Below are 15260 nucleotides of genomic sequence, written 5' to 3'. Positions count from 1 at the left end.
AAAATGCGGCAGATTACAGGCACCTTCGCTTTCAAACGAAGCTGCCAGCTCACGGCTGCTCTGCTGAGCGCAGCAGTCTCACCACGCTGCAGGCTCTAGCAGCGAGAGAGCCTGATGTGTTCAGCAGCTTCAGGACTTTTCAGCTTATTTACAGAATCACAGAATTGTCGTGGTTGGAAAGGAACTTTGAGATCACCGAGTCCAACCCTTTACCTGCAAAAACTGAGCTGATGAAGATTCGGACCAGGCTGGAGGGCTGGAAAGGGAGAGGAACCATCTTCCCACAGAGGAGATCTCGGCGTGTGTCTGGACTGAAGCTCATGCTGTTCTCGGGGCTCCCCGGGCTCTCCCCCGCAGAGACTGCTCCTTAGAGAGGGGGCGACTAATGGCAACGACACCGATCAGCGGGGCCTCTCTCTGGAGAGCTGGCTGGCTCCTTCTTTTAAGGAAAACCTGGGAAAATTTCAGCCACTTAGGGACTGTAGGAGATGGTTGACTCTCTGCACTGAGATGCAGTGCAACTTCAGCGCATCCTGGAGCCATCCGTCTGTATTTGAAGAGGAGGGATATCTCTATAGCAACCGGTGTTTGTCACTTGGGTGGGATCCCCAGGGTCTTTTTCTAAGCACTAAACGTGCTCCCTGTCAGGTGCTGTACACCTGAGCTCCCTTTGTTCACTGCCCTCCACTGTTTTACAGATAATTGTCTCTGTATTTTAGCATCACCTAAGCCTGCCAGTACGAGTATCCTTTATGGTTCAGACTCTCAGCCATTTAAAGGAGGTTTCTTACCACCCAGGGAGGATTCCTTGTGCCCTGTCACTGTTTGCCTTCGGTCAAGCTGTGCAAGAGTCCATTTACTAAAAGGTGCTTAAACTGTGCACAATAAATATTTACTTCTTTAGGGCTGCGTTTGGACTGGGGTACCAGCCCCCAAAGAGCAGCGCATGGGAAAAGGCAGAAAGAAAAATGGAGTCATTTACAAGCTCAAAGGCAGGAAACTGCCGCTGTCAACAGAGAAGAAATGGAAAAAGAACATCTTTGTCCAAATGCCCTCGGAATGCACAGGGAGAGGAGGCAACTGGTGCAACCATCTCGGCAGAGGCCCTAAAAGAATAGAAGTCTCCACCTCACATTCACGGAACGTGCTTTTCAGTGTCTGTCTTCCACGCTGGTCTCATTTCCAGCATTCCCAGCACGTTGCTGTTTCACTTTGTTTCAATGCGTGTGTCTGTGTTTGCTCAGTGTGGCTTTTCCCCATAAGAAACGCTGCTTTCTCCACGTCCTGCGGAAGCAGAGCTGGTGCTGTACCAGCCAAGCAGATTCACTCACTCGGAACCACTCTCCGCTTCCCCATTTTCTCACAGGAGACCAGAATCTATTATTTCTGTGGGTTTTTTTGCCTTTTTCAGGAAACTGAACTGAGCATGTCAGAGAAAACCAGTATCAGCCAGAGCAGCTGCTGCGGTTTTTCTGTTTCTCTCGTGAAATGAGATTTAAGAGGCTGGTGTCTGTCCTTGTCTGTGCTCCCTCTGTATCCCTCTGGCATACAGGGGAATAATTAAAGAAAAATTAGTAATCTGTATTTATGGATTCCTTTTGCAGACGATACTTGATTAATCTCCACAGTCATCTAGCCAAGTAAGAAGAGATTAACCAACATCCTAATCTGTCATAAATCAAACGGGCAGGGAGACGAAGCGTCTTACCTTAAGAGACAAACATTAGGGTTTAACCTATATTAGTCTAAATCTAATTTAAGCCAACTTTAGGACTCTAAAGTCAGGGATTTTTGGACTGTTCTTCAAGGCACTGCAGTCTGTGATGTGCTATAAGCGTCTCATGCTGCGTATACCTATTGATTGCACCAATTCTTGTCACTAACACATCAAAGAAGATCAGCAGTTGGTTGCAGCAGGACCAGAAGTCCCCAAATGAGCAGGTATTTTTTTGGAAAGTCAAAATCTGCGGGCTCGATTGAGCAGCATCAGGGGCTGGGGGAATTGGGAAAGCAGCACTTGCTTTCGGCAGGAGCGCAGCATGTGTTACGGTTTCTGGGGAGCTTTCTGTAATTTGCAGATCAAAACCAAACAAAATCAGCCAACCAAATCTTTTCCACTGAGATCTTGGATTTCCTCAGGCTACAAAAATGTTCAAGCCTCTAAACATCTCAGACCTGTTTTCCTGCATTCCACATCTATAGCCTGCCTGTGCCCTAAAGCTAACAGAAAATCACTGTCTCACACCGATTCTTCCTAAAATGTTACATTCACGAGCTCTCTAAAAAATTTCCTCCCCAAATTCTCTTTTGGAACGTACAGAAAACAGATAAGAGACATGATACAAGGTACTTTTTCTAGGGATAATGGGTGAAAGATGCAAATGCGCGTGTAAAAGAGAGCCCAAACTCAAAGATGGGCCTGATTGTTGATCTGAGCACCTCCTTTTTGTCAGAAATGTCACTGCAGAGCTGAAGTGAGTAGCAACCGTGAGTCAGGATGGCAGTGTGAGCTCTGGCATGACGGGGAACTTGTTTCCTCACCGTCTGTCTGTTCCCTGAGCCCTCGTCCCCCCCCCCCCCCCCCCCGGCTCACTCCCAGGCTGCCACCTCTACAGCCCACACGGCAGCAGGATGAAATTCTTCGCTGGGAGGTAATTTTGTGGGTGTTTACCAAGTAAAGAACCACACTAACGAAATCCAAACCCCTTGAATTGGCATTTCCTCACAGTGGATGGGCACAGGGGACAAACCGGATCTCCTCAGGGCCAACAGAGCATCTTAAAGAGGCAGATATCCAAATTTGTCCAAATTTGGATATTTGTCTAGATATCAGCCCTCTGTGCCCAGTGAGTGGCTCGGCTTTGGTATCGACGGTGTATTTTCCCCATTGTTTAGTAGTGTCCTGTCTTCTTAGTAGAGGCGGAAGAAGCTCATACTAAATCCAAACTACCTTTGTGACCTTTCTAGAAAATCTTTTATAGATGTATATTCTGATTTCTGATTATTTTGGCAAAGAGCTAAAAATATCTTGAGAGAGAAATCCCTGCTGCAGCAAAAAGCTGGGTTCCTGCTGCTGTACCAGCCTTACCTCCCGATAATCCTCCGTCTCCTCTTACAGCGGCCAGACATGTCCTTTAAAGACCAGCACAACAACTGGAAAGCAGACGATTATAGCTGAGGGTCCAAATAAAGCAACCGATCTGGTGCTTTCCACCTTTACAGCACCACACGGGCCATGAAATGGGCTGCGGGAGGAAGTGGGCGGTTGGCAGCTAATCACCTGGCAGGCGTTGAAAGGAACAACTTCTCTCTTGCTCGGGAGATGCCAAGGTAACATCCATCTTTATCCTCTGGGTCTTTCCGCTTCACTCGACTATAGAATTTGGTTACTGTTTGGACAAAATGTGGAAGAACGTACCCGCTGTCGTTAATAATAAAAAGAGGAAAACAAGAGAACAGTGGCTGCTCTGCCGTGGGGCTGTGGTGGGTTGATTGGCTTTGCCCCGTCTCACGTAAGCTCTTCCCTATAGGAATTCTTCCCTTTTTATTTAACTTCAGATCATTCACTGTGAAGAATTATTAATGCTTTCTGTAAAATTACCCTATGGGGTTTTTTTTTTGTCTACAAACACATTAAGGGCTGGAGAGCTTTCCCTGTCTGTGAAGCTGATCTTTGAGGATGAAAAGGCTGGAGAGGCTGGGTTTGGCTCGCTCTGGGTAAGAGAAAAGGGAAACCTGTCAATCACCAAGAAACGCTGAGAGCAGCAACTGAAACACTTCGCTTTTTCCATCAGGCAACCAGGGCCTCTTCGAGGATTAAACCTAGTGCTAAATTTAGCCCCGTCTCGCTGGAGTTAGTATCAGGAGTTACGAGATCAGGACATCTTTGGAGGGAATGACGTCTGTCCCGGGGAAGTCTAAGCCCCCGACCTGCTCCTCTCCCACCCTCTGCTGCAGCCGCCTTTGGAGCCGGGGACGTTCCGCGGGGCCGGCACAGCCTGGGACTCGGACACAGCGCAGGGTTTTCAAAGCACTTGAAATACGGACTCTCATCAGCCTCCTCTTGTTTATTGTTCCGTCCAGGTCCTGAGCAAAATTTGTTCATAACGGATGAAAGGGATGTCACAAAGGTTTGCACTGAGCCTTTTTCCACTGGTTGGGTCACACGGAGACTGTAAATCCCACATTCCCACGCAACTTACATTCTCAACTGCTCTGATAAATTTAAGAGCATTAGAAGAGTTTTAAGAGAGTTAGATTTGGGGGGAGACAAGCGAAACCCTTCAGAAAATAAACAGCCCTTTGCAGTTCTTCATTTAGTGAGCCAAGTAAATTTCAGTTATAAATAGAAATACTGAAATTCCATGTAAATACGCTGGAATTGTGTGTGTAGGGGTTGTATGTGCGTGTGTGTATTTACCTGTCCCAGGTAAATGTCCTCCTCCTCCTTACAGTGACAAAAGGAAAGACAGAATCAACTGGTATAAACACCAAAGGAAGTTAATTCCCTTATTTCCCTCCCCGAAATCTCAGAAAGTCTGCTTGGACAACAACACTGCAAACACACAAGCAACAGACCTTTTATAGTGTTATTTCCATTTATAAGAGGCTCAGGCAGACTTCTAGGACGTACCAAAGTCTGATCCCTCTTCAGGTAGAATCATTTTGTCAGCGGGTCAAGGAGACTTTGAGCAGATCAAGGAGCGTGTGGCTTCCGAGACTGGCGAGAGTAAAAGAAACACACGTATTTCCTCGAGTGCCAGCGGACAATCAGAGTCACTTCACAATTTTTATTTGTTGACGGCTTTTATAAAACAAAATTCCCCTTGAATCAGACATCTCATAAAACATTTATAGTCTTGTGCATGCTTGTGATACTGGTCTACTGAAACCTGATGTATCTGCAAAACCAGCCCCTTGAGCTGTCAGGCAGAATTCCCGTTTTCTGCTGAAGATGGGGGGAAACTCACAAAATTAAGGCACTGTCAAAACCCAAGCCCACAAATCATTTAACCTTTTGTACTGGCTTTCATCCCCTTGTAGACAAGAATGGGGTTTTTTTAATTATTTTTAATTAATTAACGGTCAATTTCAGTTTGGAACGGGGAGGCTCAAAAAAAAAAAAAAAAAAAAAGATGCTTTTCTTAAATCCTCCTGTTTCTGTTCTCGGTTGCAAGATGGCAGCGGCAAACCTCGCTGCTGGGGATGGCAACGCGCTGCTGACTGGGACGCCCAGTGCCGTATCCCAACACGTGCCGCTTCCACGGCAGCGATCCCAGCCCTTGGTGGTTAAAAAACCCCCAGAACAAGTTCTGGTGCTTAAGTTGACACTTTTAAAGAACAAAATCAGTTCTAAGAACAGCTTAAAACTAGTCTAAAAGGCAGTATTCACTAAGCAGAACGTGAACGAACCGACAGACTCCTCCCTGAGCCAGGCAAGGCATTTCATGTCCTTCGCTCACCGGGCACAAGCTGCTCTCCCAGAGCAGGAGTTTGGCCAAAAAGGACCTACAAAGGATAATCGGTGTCTTCAGCTGGTGTGCGTTTATCAGTCCTTGAAAGCAGTTGTGATCAGCTGGCGTGAAATCTGCTTCTTCAGCCTTTCTGTCTTAATTTGGGAATATCGGGAATGTTCCTTCCTGCATGCAGCGAGTGTTGGGGCTGTCCTTCAGCACATGAAAACCACTGCTCCGAGCACAAACCAGCACGGAGCCGGGGGCTTAGGACCGTACTTAGAAGTATCCCATTCTCCATATAAAGATGCAACATTTTAAGAAAGCCAGTTTCAGGCCCGTATTTAAGTGCCCTGGCAGTTACAAATAAATAGTAATAAATACTTATTTACACTCACACACCCTTCCTGTATCCCACAGGATTACAAACAAAGCAGAACTGTGCTTCTCCCCTGGTTAAATATGACCAGGTTTGAGGTGGGACACACTGGTATAAACAACGTGCAGCAACAAGTTAAGAATAAGAACAGTACCAATACGTTGCACTGGGAGCGTTTCACAGCTTCAGAGCTCTTGCAAACACAGACCTCGTTAAGAAAGTGACGATGTTCTGTCCGTTAAGAATCAGAGGGAACTTAAGCGAGAGAAACAGAGTTTGGCCAGGACACCAGAGTCGATGTCTTTAGTGCATATAAAACGTCACATTAATTGGAGATATGGCAGATGTGGGAACTTGGAAAAATTAGATCAGCCTCGTGTGAGACCATTTAATTTCCTTGAGTATAAAATTCGATTTCCACATTGTATCTAACCAGTGTGGTGTTTTGGTAGCCATCGAAAAGGTCAATGAAAACTCAAAGGAACTTAGGAGTCGCAGGAGCACAAACCATTACCTCCATGCATAAATAAACACAGCGAGGGATTATACATCAACTCAAAATGTTGCATCATAATTGCAGACAGCTTGGGAACTGGCACCCACTTGTCATCCTGGCACAAATCTGCAAATCCCTGAAAATATGATCAGAATAGAGAGACGGAGACCAAGCAGCAGCACAGAGAGCACAAATGAAATTCAGGGACCCGCCGGGCAGTGTCCTGGCTTCCACCTCTCCTCTGGAGTCTGAGAGAAGGACTGGAGGATAAAGGAGGTCACAGGTGCCTTTGAGACTCAGCTCTGGAAGAATTTTCTTGGCCTATTTACTGTGTGGTTGCTTTTTTATTCAGCTTTTTTTGCTTTCCGTTTCCTCGTGCCTTCATTTAGCTCCTCTTTTGACTTTGCAAGAGGAGGCGGAGGATGGGAAACCTCGTGGGAGGCCCCGTGCTGATCATGATGGTGACTACTGTGTCCACTGGAAACTGAGCCAAAGAAAACTGGGCAGATGCAGTTCTCCACTGGAGCAAAAGGTGAGGCGTGAGAGTGAGTTGCTGTCATGAAAACCTGCCGGGCAACAGTGAATACTTCAAGTTAGAGATCACATACGCTGGCTACGAAATACTAACTAGTGAGGGGCATTCCACCTGCCCCAGATAGATGTCCCTATTTGTATATGACTCAAGGCTGTATCACGAGGACCTTGTACCAGGTGATGTGCCTTGTACTGCCCAGATGATGGAGAATTTAGCCTATAATTTCCTGAGCAGATCTTCCCAATCCCCTCAGGAGCGGCTCAGGAAGGTAAACCCCACCCCCCCACCCCAGTTTAAGTCTGTAGCAAACCTGTTGTAAACTTACCTTGCAAACTATCATGAACATGGTGAAAAAGAAGATGAGGTTGGCTTCGGAGACAGGGAGCCAACGAGTTTGTTGCAGAGTGAAGAGGATTGTGCCGTACAGACTAGCCTTTGTAGGGCTAGAAGAGAAATAAAGAAGTTTTCCTGAAAGTTTGCATCATTTGCACGCAGTCCTGAATGGTTCTTTAAATTCAATTTTTGGTCTGACAGGATTTACAGGCTACCTACTTACAAGGACATACGAAGAACTTCGTTTGTTTCTGGCTTCCAGACCCCCCGCAGCAGTTGCTCAAAGTTAGACAACAAGGCGACACCAGAACCTGTGAAACAGTAAAAGTGAACAGCCAGAACTGCCACACCAGAGAGCTCTGCTGCCTTTTCTACATCCCCAAGGGATAAGGATAACTTAAGGGGAACAAAAGTTTCATGCCATTCTTCCCAAATTTAAAAGAAGTTAGCCTAAAACAACAGAGCAGGGCAAGCACTTTCTGAACTCTGTAAAGTGTTTCCTGATGAAGGGAAAGGGCATTTGTCTCTGTTCCATTCCCTGATGCTCAAATGCTTGCTCCAAACAAAAGCTAAAGGAAACCTGACCAGGCTGTTTCAACACCAGTAGAAACCCCCTGAAAAGACAGAGACCAGAGACAATAGAACACAGGAGAAAGAATAAAGAATTCCTGAATTGTAACCCCATATTTGATAGTGACTCCAGTTCTCCATGCCTCTATTAAAGTCAGATGCTGACTCAACTGACAACCATTCTGTGAGTAGGAATAAATACCTGTGTTCTAGGGAACTGACCAATTGAATCCAGCTGGGCCACATCCTCCCACCAGCCTGCTCAGCACCGAGCCACGTGGCCACCTTAAACCTCACTCACAGATTCTCCCGTCCCTCCCTGGGGGGCTGGGCACCTCCTGGCTGCATTAAGAGTATCTGGTGTCTCACCTTTGACCCATCCGGTAGCCATCATGATGAACCACCCGTGGTGGTAGCGGTGATGAGCGTGGTGGACCCCAGCTGCAATTTTGCGAACTCTGACCACCTCCTTCATTGCCACAAAGATGAGCTTCATAGGCAGAAAGCTAACACACTTGTAGAAGAGATTCATGGGACAGAAGAATATCAAATACCTGGAACAAAACCACAAGGAGTTTAAGAACCCATTTGTTTGTCCTGATCTGGGACGAATAGAGAGGATTAAGAGTGCTGTGGTGTCGCCCCGAATTATGTCAGGAGAAGGAAATGCTGGTTCTGTCGTGCCAAAGCACATACATCTGAGGAAATTAAACTTGGAGTAACTGTGGCTAATTTGTGCACGTTTCGCTGACACGATGAAGAAAGTGCCCCCAAACGTGCCCCTCCGCTGCTCTCTGCGGTATCAGTCAGTGCAAGCTGCTCCTGCAGTTTGGCCGCAGTTCAGTCGCGGGGGCTATGAATAGAAATGCCCGGCGAGGGACGGGACTGGCCCCAGCCCACAAAGCACTGGACAACCGGTCTGAGAAACCGCAGCCTAGATCTAGGAATACAAAAGGCTCAGAGACTACCTCACCCTGCCTCTTCTTTCCCCAGTTAATCCAAGCATGGTGATACGCGTGTGTCACACAAACAGAACACTGCCCTTCGCAGCCAGCGGCACCTCGTGCTTAATAAATCAGGTGAAGTGCAGAAGACTCACCAGACCGCGGTGGCCAGGATGACGCTGGAGTTATTGCTGAAGTAATCAATAGGTGATTCTCCAAGTAAGAGATCGGCAAGTATGTAACTTCCAAAGCAGTGGAGCATAGCACAGAGCCAGGAGGCAAAAGGGCTTTTACGAGACATCTCCACGGCTCCTGTGAAGCAAATTCGACATGAGAAGGCGGATTCAGCAAATAAGCTGAAACTTCAAGACCCTCTAAGAAAGAGGCTTGCGGTGCATGTTCCATCAAAACAAGTCAAAGAAAAGTGCTTGTAAAACAAAATTTAAAAATGTATATTCTGTGGAACCTGAAAAAGATACTGTCAAGAAACGCTATGCGTGCTCAGAGCTTGCAGGTCCCCCGTAAGGTTTCAAATCAACCAAGTCATTACAAGTTTAAGAATTGGCTAAGAGTTTCTCTCCTGTATTTGCTGCTACTCACTGCAATCAGAAAGAACTTTTTTTTCCCTTGAAATCAATGTCTTTTTACAGTCTAAAAATAAAATGCATACTAGTACCATTCTCTCCATTGCTTCAACCTAGGTGCCCTCTAGAACATGAACAATCTGTTCAGCTCTTTCATTCATAAGATAACCTGTAAAAATGGAACAGTGATTCTTAAATCTTTATTTGAGAATTTGAGGATTCTTCCCTGCTCCTGTACTAGTTTGGAAATGCCCTTTGAAAATCTAACTAGATATTAAAACAACAGTGTTACTATTTGGTAATACATGATAGTCCCCTCCCAAAACCTTTTACTGCCTTTTTTTTAATTCCTCTAGCCATTTTCATCCACCTCTGTACGTCTTCAAGGAAGTATCTCAAGAACATCAATTCTGTCAGATTGTTTCATCGCCTTAAACTGCTCCAGAGTCCTTTGTGCAACGTTTCAGACACCAAACTCTGCTCAGCAAGCCAGTAACAAGGAGTCAAAAGAGAGAATGCTAAAACGTTATGTCAACAATACCAACACTGGCCTAACCTTAAATAGCAGTAAGTGAATCAGCATATGCTGAAACTCCGACTCCTCAGCCTCTTCCATCCTCAGAGGCATCTGAACCAGCTGAAAACACAGTGGAAGGGAGACAGCTGCGACAGCCATGATATGTAGCCGGTTCTATACGAACCTGAAGTTCAGCTTGAGGCTTAAATTTAGTAACACTTGTTTTTCTTTGGCTCCACGAAGCCATGCTGTCTCCAAGGAGGAAACAGGACATCACTGTCCTGACACTGATCCTCAGCACAGGAGCCGTGGGATGAAGCAGTGTAGGAATCTAGTGAAAAGTACACCCTGGCCTTACCCAGTCCAAGTGGATTACTGGGCGTACATATTTTTAAAAGCTATTTTCCTAAGGGTTGTCTTGTTAACTGTTCCATTCGGGCCTTAATGCTGGAAGACAGCTGTAAGTGATGGGGCCTCGAAAACCCAGCACTTGTGTTTACGTGGAGTTTAAATAGAGCGTACGGCACGAGGATCTGACAGCCGCAGCATTTGAAGATCACACCAAAGAGGATTTCTGTTTTCCCCTCAGCTTATCAGGCAGCTACACCAAAACTGTTCAAAACAGTGCATGAAGAGTGCACGTGCCTGAGACGGCATTTGGAAAAGGCGCAGACTGCAACAGCGCAGAAAGTGAGAGGTAAGATGCAGATCTACAGATCTTTACCAGATAAGCCCCGGAGAACAAACAAAGCAAGGTCAGTTAAGGTGCCTGAGAACAGATCACGGCATGGCCTGGGAGATGGGAAACAAACAGGTTTTGCTTACAGCCTTTTTGTATATAAATAGGAGAAGAGCGTTGCCACAAAAATAGAAAAGCCAAGCAGCTGGGCAGAAATGTAACGCTGAGTCCTGGGACTCGCAGCCCACCTCCCGCAAAGCCGTGACTGAACTTAAATATTCCAATGTGGTTGGAATCCAATCTTAAAATAAAACGCAAGATTCTTTTTCAAAATCAGAGTGACTAGTTTTGGGGCTTTTTTTTTTTTTCTTTCCTGCTTTATATTTAGACACGTGTGTTGGAACCTCTGGATAAAGTAATGCTGGGCGGCTCTGAGCCCCGAATCCCCTCACACCGCGGCTGCTGACAGCCGACACTGACAGTGGAGAACGGGCGGGATTACCTGGTCCTGCACCAAAAACGTCAGGTTTGTACCTCAGAAATCCTGTCAGGAATGGGGCTGCTCTTCCCCAGCAGGCCCCTACGGCCCCCGCCGTTCCCGCCCTCCCGGCCCGTCCCTCCCTGACGGGCTCCCCGGGGCTCCCCCGACTCACCTGGCTCGTACTTGAGGTAGAGGACGGAGACGATGAAGTAGGCCGTGTCGAAGAGCGGGAAGACGGGCAGGGCGGCGAAGGCGGCCGCCAGCTCCCCGAGCTGCAGGGCCCCCGCCAGCTCCATGGCGCCGCGGCAGCGGGGCAGCGCCGGCCACCCTCCCTCCTTCCCTCCGCCGCTCAGCCCCGGCCCGCCCCCCGGGCCCGCCTCCGGAGGGACGTCCCGGGGCGCGGCCTCGCCTCGAACGGGGCTGTGGCGGCGGGAGGACGGTGGTGTCCGGACGCGGAGCTGCGGTGCCGCCCCCGGAGAGCGCCAGGCGCCGCCCCGCCCGCCCTTTCCGCTTCCGCCGCCGGAGCCGCCGCCATGATCGGGGACCTGCTGCTCTGCGGGTAGCGGGGCCGGGGCCTGGGGTGGCGGGGAAGGAGGCCCGGGTGGGTTCGGCCGGGCCTGACGGTTCTCTCTGTCTCTCCCTTAGGACGCTGCTGATGAACGCGGGCGCCGTGCTCAACTTCAGGCTGTGAGCGGCCGGGGAGGGGTGCGGGAGGGAGGGAGGTGGTTTGGGGGGACCCTTCGCCCCCCCCCCCCCCCCCCTCAGACGGGGCCCTTCGCCCCCCCCCCCCGCCCCCCAGACGGGGCCCTTCGCCCCCCCCCCCCCCAGACGGGGCCCTTCGCCCCCCCCCCCCCCAAGACGGGGCCCTTCGCCCCCCCCCCCCCCCCCCCCAAGACGGGGCCCTTCGCCCCCCCCCTCAGACGGATCCCTCCCCTCGCTGTCCCGCAGGAGGAAGAGAGACACGGAGGGCTTCGGCGAGGAGGCGAGGGAACCCACGACCGGTAACGGAGGGGAACTGGGAGCCATCGGCCTGTGCCCGCACCCCCGGGCTGAGGGGTCGGGGAGGGCCAAATATGACAGGAATGGGCGTTTTCTGAAGGAAATTCGTGGTTAAAGCATTTTTTTTCACAGTGCCAAAGTACAAGTTCAACCCCATTTTGTTCGGATGTGAACTACTCAGTGGCTGGAATAACTGGTTTACTAAACTGCAACTTAAAATTTCCCCCCCGATGTTTACGTTACAGACATGACAAACCTTTGTTGATCCCAAATTGGTGATTTGAGAAGAAATACAAAAATGCACGTTTCTTTCTGCATTTTTGAATGTAGGTGCCTGCTCTACAGAGGTAACGCTCTGCTTACAGCCCGATTCCCGTTTTAGTGTGTATGTACATTTATTTATCGCTCTTTTGTATCTCCGCTTGCTGGTTCAAAGTGGCAGGAAGGCTGGAAGCTCCCACAGAGGGACATCCCTCCCTTTTTAATAGTGTGACCCCTTTCTATCGTTTATTGTTTTCCCCCACACCCTTAGTAGGGATGAACTGAACATAGTCTGCATCATTTACTTAAAACTTCCAACTTTCCCTCTTTTGTTCTCTGACGTTTTTGGGTGTTTTCTGTGTCAGAGTTGGGTTTTTCACCCAACCCAACCCTTTCTGGGTTTTTCAGGCAGTGTTGAAAATGTGACTTGTCAGTGTATTGGGTAATTTTTTACATCGACGTCGTCTTCTCTTGATTTTTAGGTGATAATATCAGAGAGTTTTTGCTGAGTCTCAGATATTTTCGAATCTTCATTGCCTTGTGGAATGTCTTCATGATGTTCTGCATGATTGTGTAAGTAACACATTTTGTCATTTGTTTATAGGAAGTTGTATATATTGGGATTTTTCTTGCATGTGTTTCTCTTCAGGTCGTTTTCTTTCCCACTCTGTTGTTCCATAATTGCTTTTTATTTCATTTCTTTATTTCCTTCTTCAAAGAGTCATTGGTTGACCTCCACGTAGTGCATGAAAACCTTCTTTGCCAGCGTGTGAGTCATTTAGCCTTAGATACAGCGTTCCTTGTTGTGGGCTGCTTGGATAAAACATCGTTTGGGGCAGCATTTCAGTTTTTTGGGGGATGTTTTTGATTTTAGGGGAGCAGGGGAAACCCACCAAGTAATAAAATGGGATCAGCCTCGAGAATAGACTCTGGAAACGGCAGGGTTTGGTTCTGTGGGCAGGCCGCCAGGCTGTTTTCCTTGTGCTTATGTAGCTTTATGGTCTGATATACGGGGGAGCAAAACCCCGTGCACTGAGATGTGCACTGAGCTGGAAGGGCATTGGTGGGACTGTTCCCAGTTGTACCCGCTTCTCATCTCCTTTTTCTCCTGTTGCGTCCACTAGGTTATTTGGATCTTGAAAGTCATTCACAAACATGTCCCTTAACTTGGAAGAGACTTTTGGCTGGAAACATAACTTTTTCTATAAAAGATTATAATGCTTTCAAAATACAGCCCTGGGATTGTGGCCTGTTCTTCGGGGCAAGCTCCTCTAACGTGGGACAGGACACGTTCAGCCTCTTCAGCCCGTCCTGTAACACACGGTGCAGGCTGTGTCACTTGCTGCCGGGGGAACCAAGCCTTTAGGCCCCTGAGCCAAAAATCTTCAAAGTAAAATTATTTCAACTTTCTTGAAATAAAGCGAACTGTAAATCGTTTTGCTAGGCTTAGAGCGCGGTACTTTGAGTCTGCAGGGTGGAACTGGAGCACGACTGAAGACCACAATCTTAAAACTCGGCGTTGTTAGTCCCTCCCAGCTCGTGATGTGTCTGCTGGTGTCACCCTTGTCTCGCGTCCTTGGAAGTCGCACTTCTCCATTCTCATTTTTATAAAGCTCAGCAAAGTATTGGTGTGTATCACCAACTATCTCACTGTTCCATTTAGTTTTGTTGGAGAAATAGAAAAGGATGATTAAAAAAAATGGGAATCTCACCTTCTGTTTTTCCAAAAATGCTTTTTAAATTAAAATTTCAAAGTTGTTTGTTTTTTTTTTTCTAAGCAATATATAAGGGATTTTGAATAGGAAAAATGTCAAAAATTCTGTAAGTCAATGTTAAGGAATAGTTTTGGAATAACGTTGGATTTGGTTGAATAAAGTTGTTCTATTTAAGGGTAAAACATGTATTTGATGCTGTGTTCACTCCGTTACAGGAGAAATCAATTCAGTATTGGCGTGTTTTGAGAAATCTTAATTAGTCTCATAATTGCGTCTGGCTTCTTGGGTTATTTTTATTCGTGTTAAGGTAGCGTCTTTGGCCAGCGACGTTTCCCCAGCAGCACCGAGATCATTTAAGAGAGCGTGATTTAGAGGTATCCTCTAAATCAAACTAAACTATTAGTGGAACTTCCTTGGCCTCAATTTCTTCGGCTGCAGGACTGTTGAGGAGAGAGAGGCCTCGTTTAAACGACTCTGAGGCTCAGGTTTTAGTGAATACCTTGAATTTTGTCTGGATGCAGCCGGGTACTCGGACACGAGGGTTGGGTGCTCGCAGCGATGGACTGGAGTCACCCTCTTTTGTGTCACCTGAAGTTTTTATGCTTTCTTTTGGGGAGAAGATAGTTCGAGGGAAGACACCTTGCTGTAATGAACCTAGAAAATGGATTCTTCGGGTGTGGTTTGTCATGGCATCCAGACAGAATCCAGTGCTTTCTACAGTTGGCAGAAAACACTTCATGGAAAATATTTTTTCCCTAATCTTTATAAAACCAAGTTCTCCCCTGGCACAGCCGGGGGAGGGTGGAAGCAGCCATCGCCCTCTGCACAACCCCTGGGCTCGGCACCCCAGCGCCGGGCTCGGCTTTGGACTCGGGGGTTTAATTCCTAGTCGGAAAAATGGTTGATCCTGTGCAGAACTGTTTTCCGAGCAACACCGTGAATACAGGAAATTGAGGACGATCAAGCTCTATTGGAAAACAGAAAATTTTATCGCTCTAAATAGATCACGTGGCTTAATAACGTGCTGTCACCTCAAGATTTCGGATGTTCAAAAGAATAAAGGTTGTCATTCGGCTCCTAAACGGGTGCCTTAAAAAAAAAAAAATGATTAGTTAACTTTAAGGTGCTCTTAAATGCTGGGGAAAGCTTGAATGCGGGGCCGGTCGCTTACCCCGAGTGGTGCCGGACGCCCTTCGCTCTACGGCTGTTGTTGTGCGGTTGCTTTTGTACCACGTCCATCTCTGCGTTAGCAGCTTCCCAAAACCCGACTCGCTTTTCACTCGCGCTCTCCTGGGGTCAAGGCGAGGAGAAGCC

General features: G+C 47.6%; 2 protein-coding genes across 2 annotated transcripts; one reads left to right on the top strand and one right to left on the bottom strand.

The window, feature by feature from the left end:
- Positions 1-4753: 4753 nt before the first annotated feature.
- Positions 4754-11322, bottom strand: TMEM38A (transmembrane protein 38A). The gene is made up of 6 exons (XM_074163813.1): positions 11144-11322; positions 8866-9022; positions 8136-8320; positions 7420-7507; positions 7189-7306; positions 4754-6894 (listed from the first exon to the last, which is right to left on the bottom strand). The coding sequence occupies exons 1-6, from the start codon at positions 11265-11267 to the stop codon at positions 6673-6675; spliced, it is 894 nt and encodes a 297-aa protein (XP_074019914.1). The 5' UTR covers positions 11268-11322; the 3' UTR covers positions 4754-6672.
- Positions 11323-11384: 62 nt separating this feature from the next.
- Positions 11385-14132, top strand: SMIM7 (small integral membrane protein 7). The gene is made up of 5 exons (XM_074163812.1): positions 11385-11530; positions 11617-11658; positions 11920-11972; positions 12714-12804; positions 13356-14132. Exons 1-5 carry the CDS (start codon positions 11505-11507, stop codon positions 13369-13371), a joined length of 228 nt encoding a protein of 75 aa, XP_074019913.1. The 5' UTR covers positions 11385-11504; the 3' UTR covers positions 13372-14132.
- Positions 14133-15260: the final 1128 nt, after the last annotated feature.

The sequence above is a fragment of the Numenius arquata genome, chromosome 25 (assembly GCF_964106895.1).
Source record: "Numenius arquata chromosome 25, bNumArq3.hap1.1, whole genome shotgun sequence".
NCBI lineage: Eukaryota > Metazoa > Chordata > Aves > Charadriiformes > Scolopacidae > Numenius > Numenius arquata.
Note: the sequence above shows the minus strand (reverse complement) of the source record. Positions and strands in the feature narration are given on the sequence as shown.

Coding starts and splice junctions, on each gene's coding strand:
- SMIM7 (XM_074163812.1), top strand. CDS start 11,505: ATGATCGGGGACCTGCTGCTCTGCGG. Junction 11,531..11,616: donor GGGGACCTGCTGCTCTGCGG/GTAGCGGGGCCG, acceptor TCTCTCCCTTAG/GACGCTGCTGATGAACGCGG. Junction 11,973..12,713: donor GGCGAGGGAACCCACGACCG/GTAACGGAGGGG, acceptor CTTGATTTTTAG/GTGATAATATCAGAGAGTTT.
- TMEM38A (XM_074163813.1), bottom strand. CDS start 11,267: ATGGAGCTGGCGGGGGCCCTGCAGCTCGGGGAGCTGGCGGCCGCCTTC. Junction 9,023..11,143: donor CTACCTCAAGTACGAGCCAG/GTGAGTCGGGGG, acceptor TTTGCTTCACAG/GAGCCGTGGAGATGTCTCGT. Junction 7,307..7,419: donor GAAGTTCTTCGTATGTCCTT/GTAAGTAGGTAG, acceptor TTTCTCTTCTAG/CCCTACAAAGGCTAGTCTGT.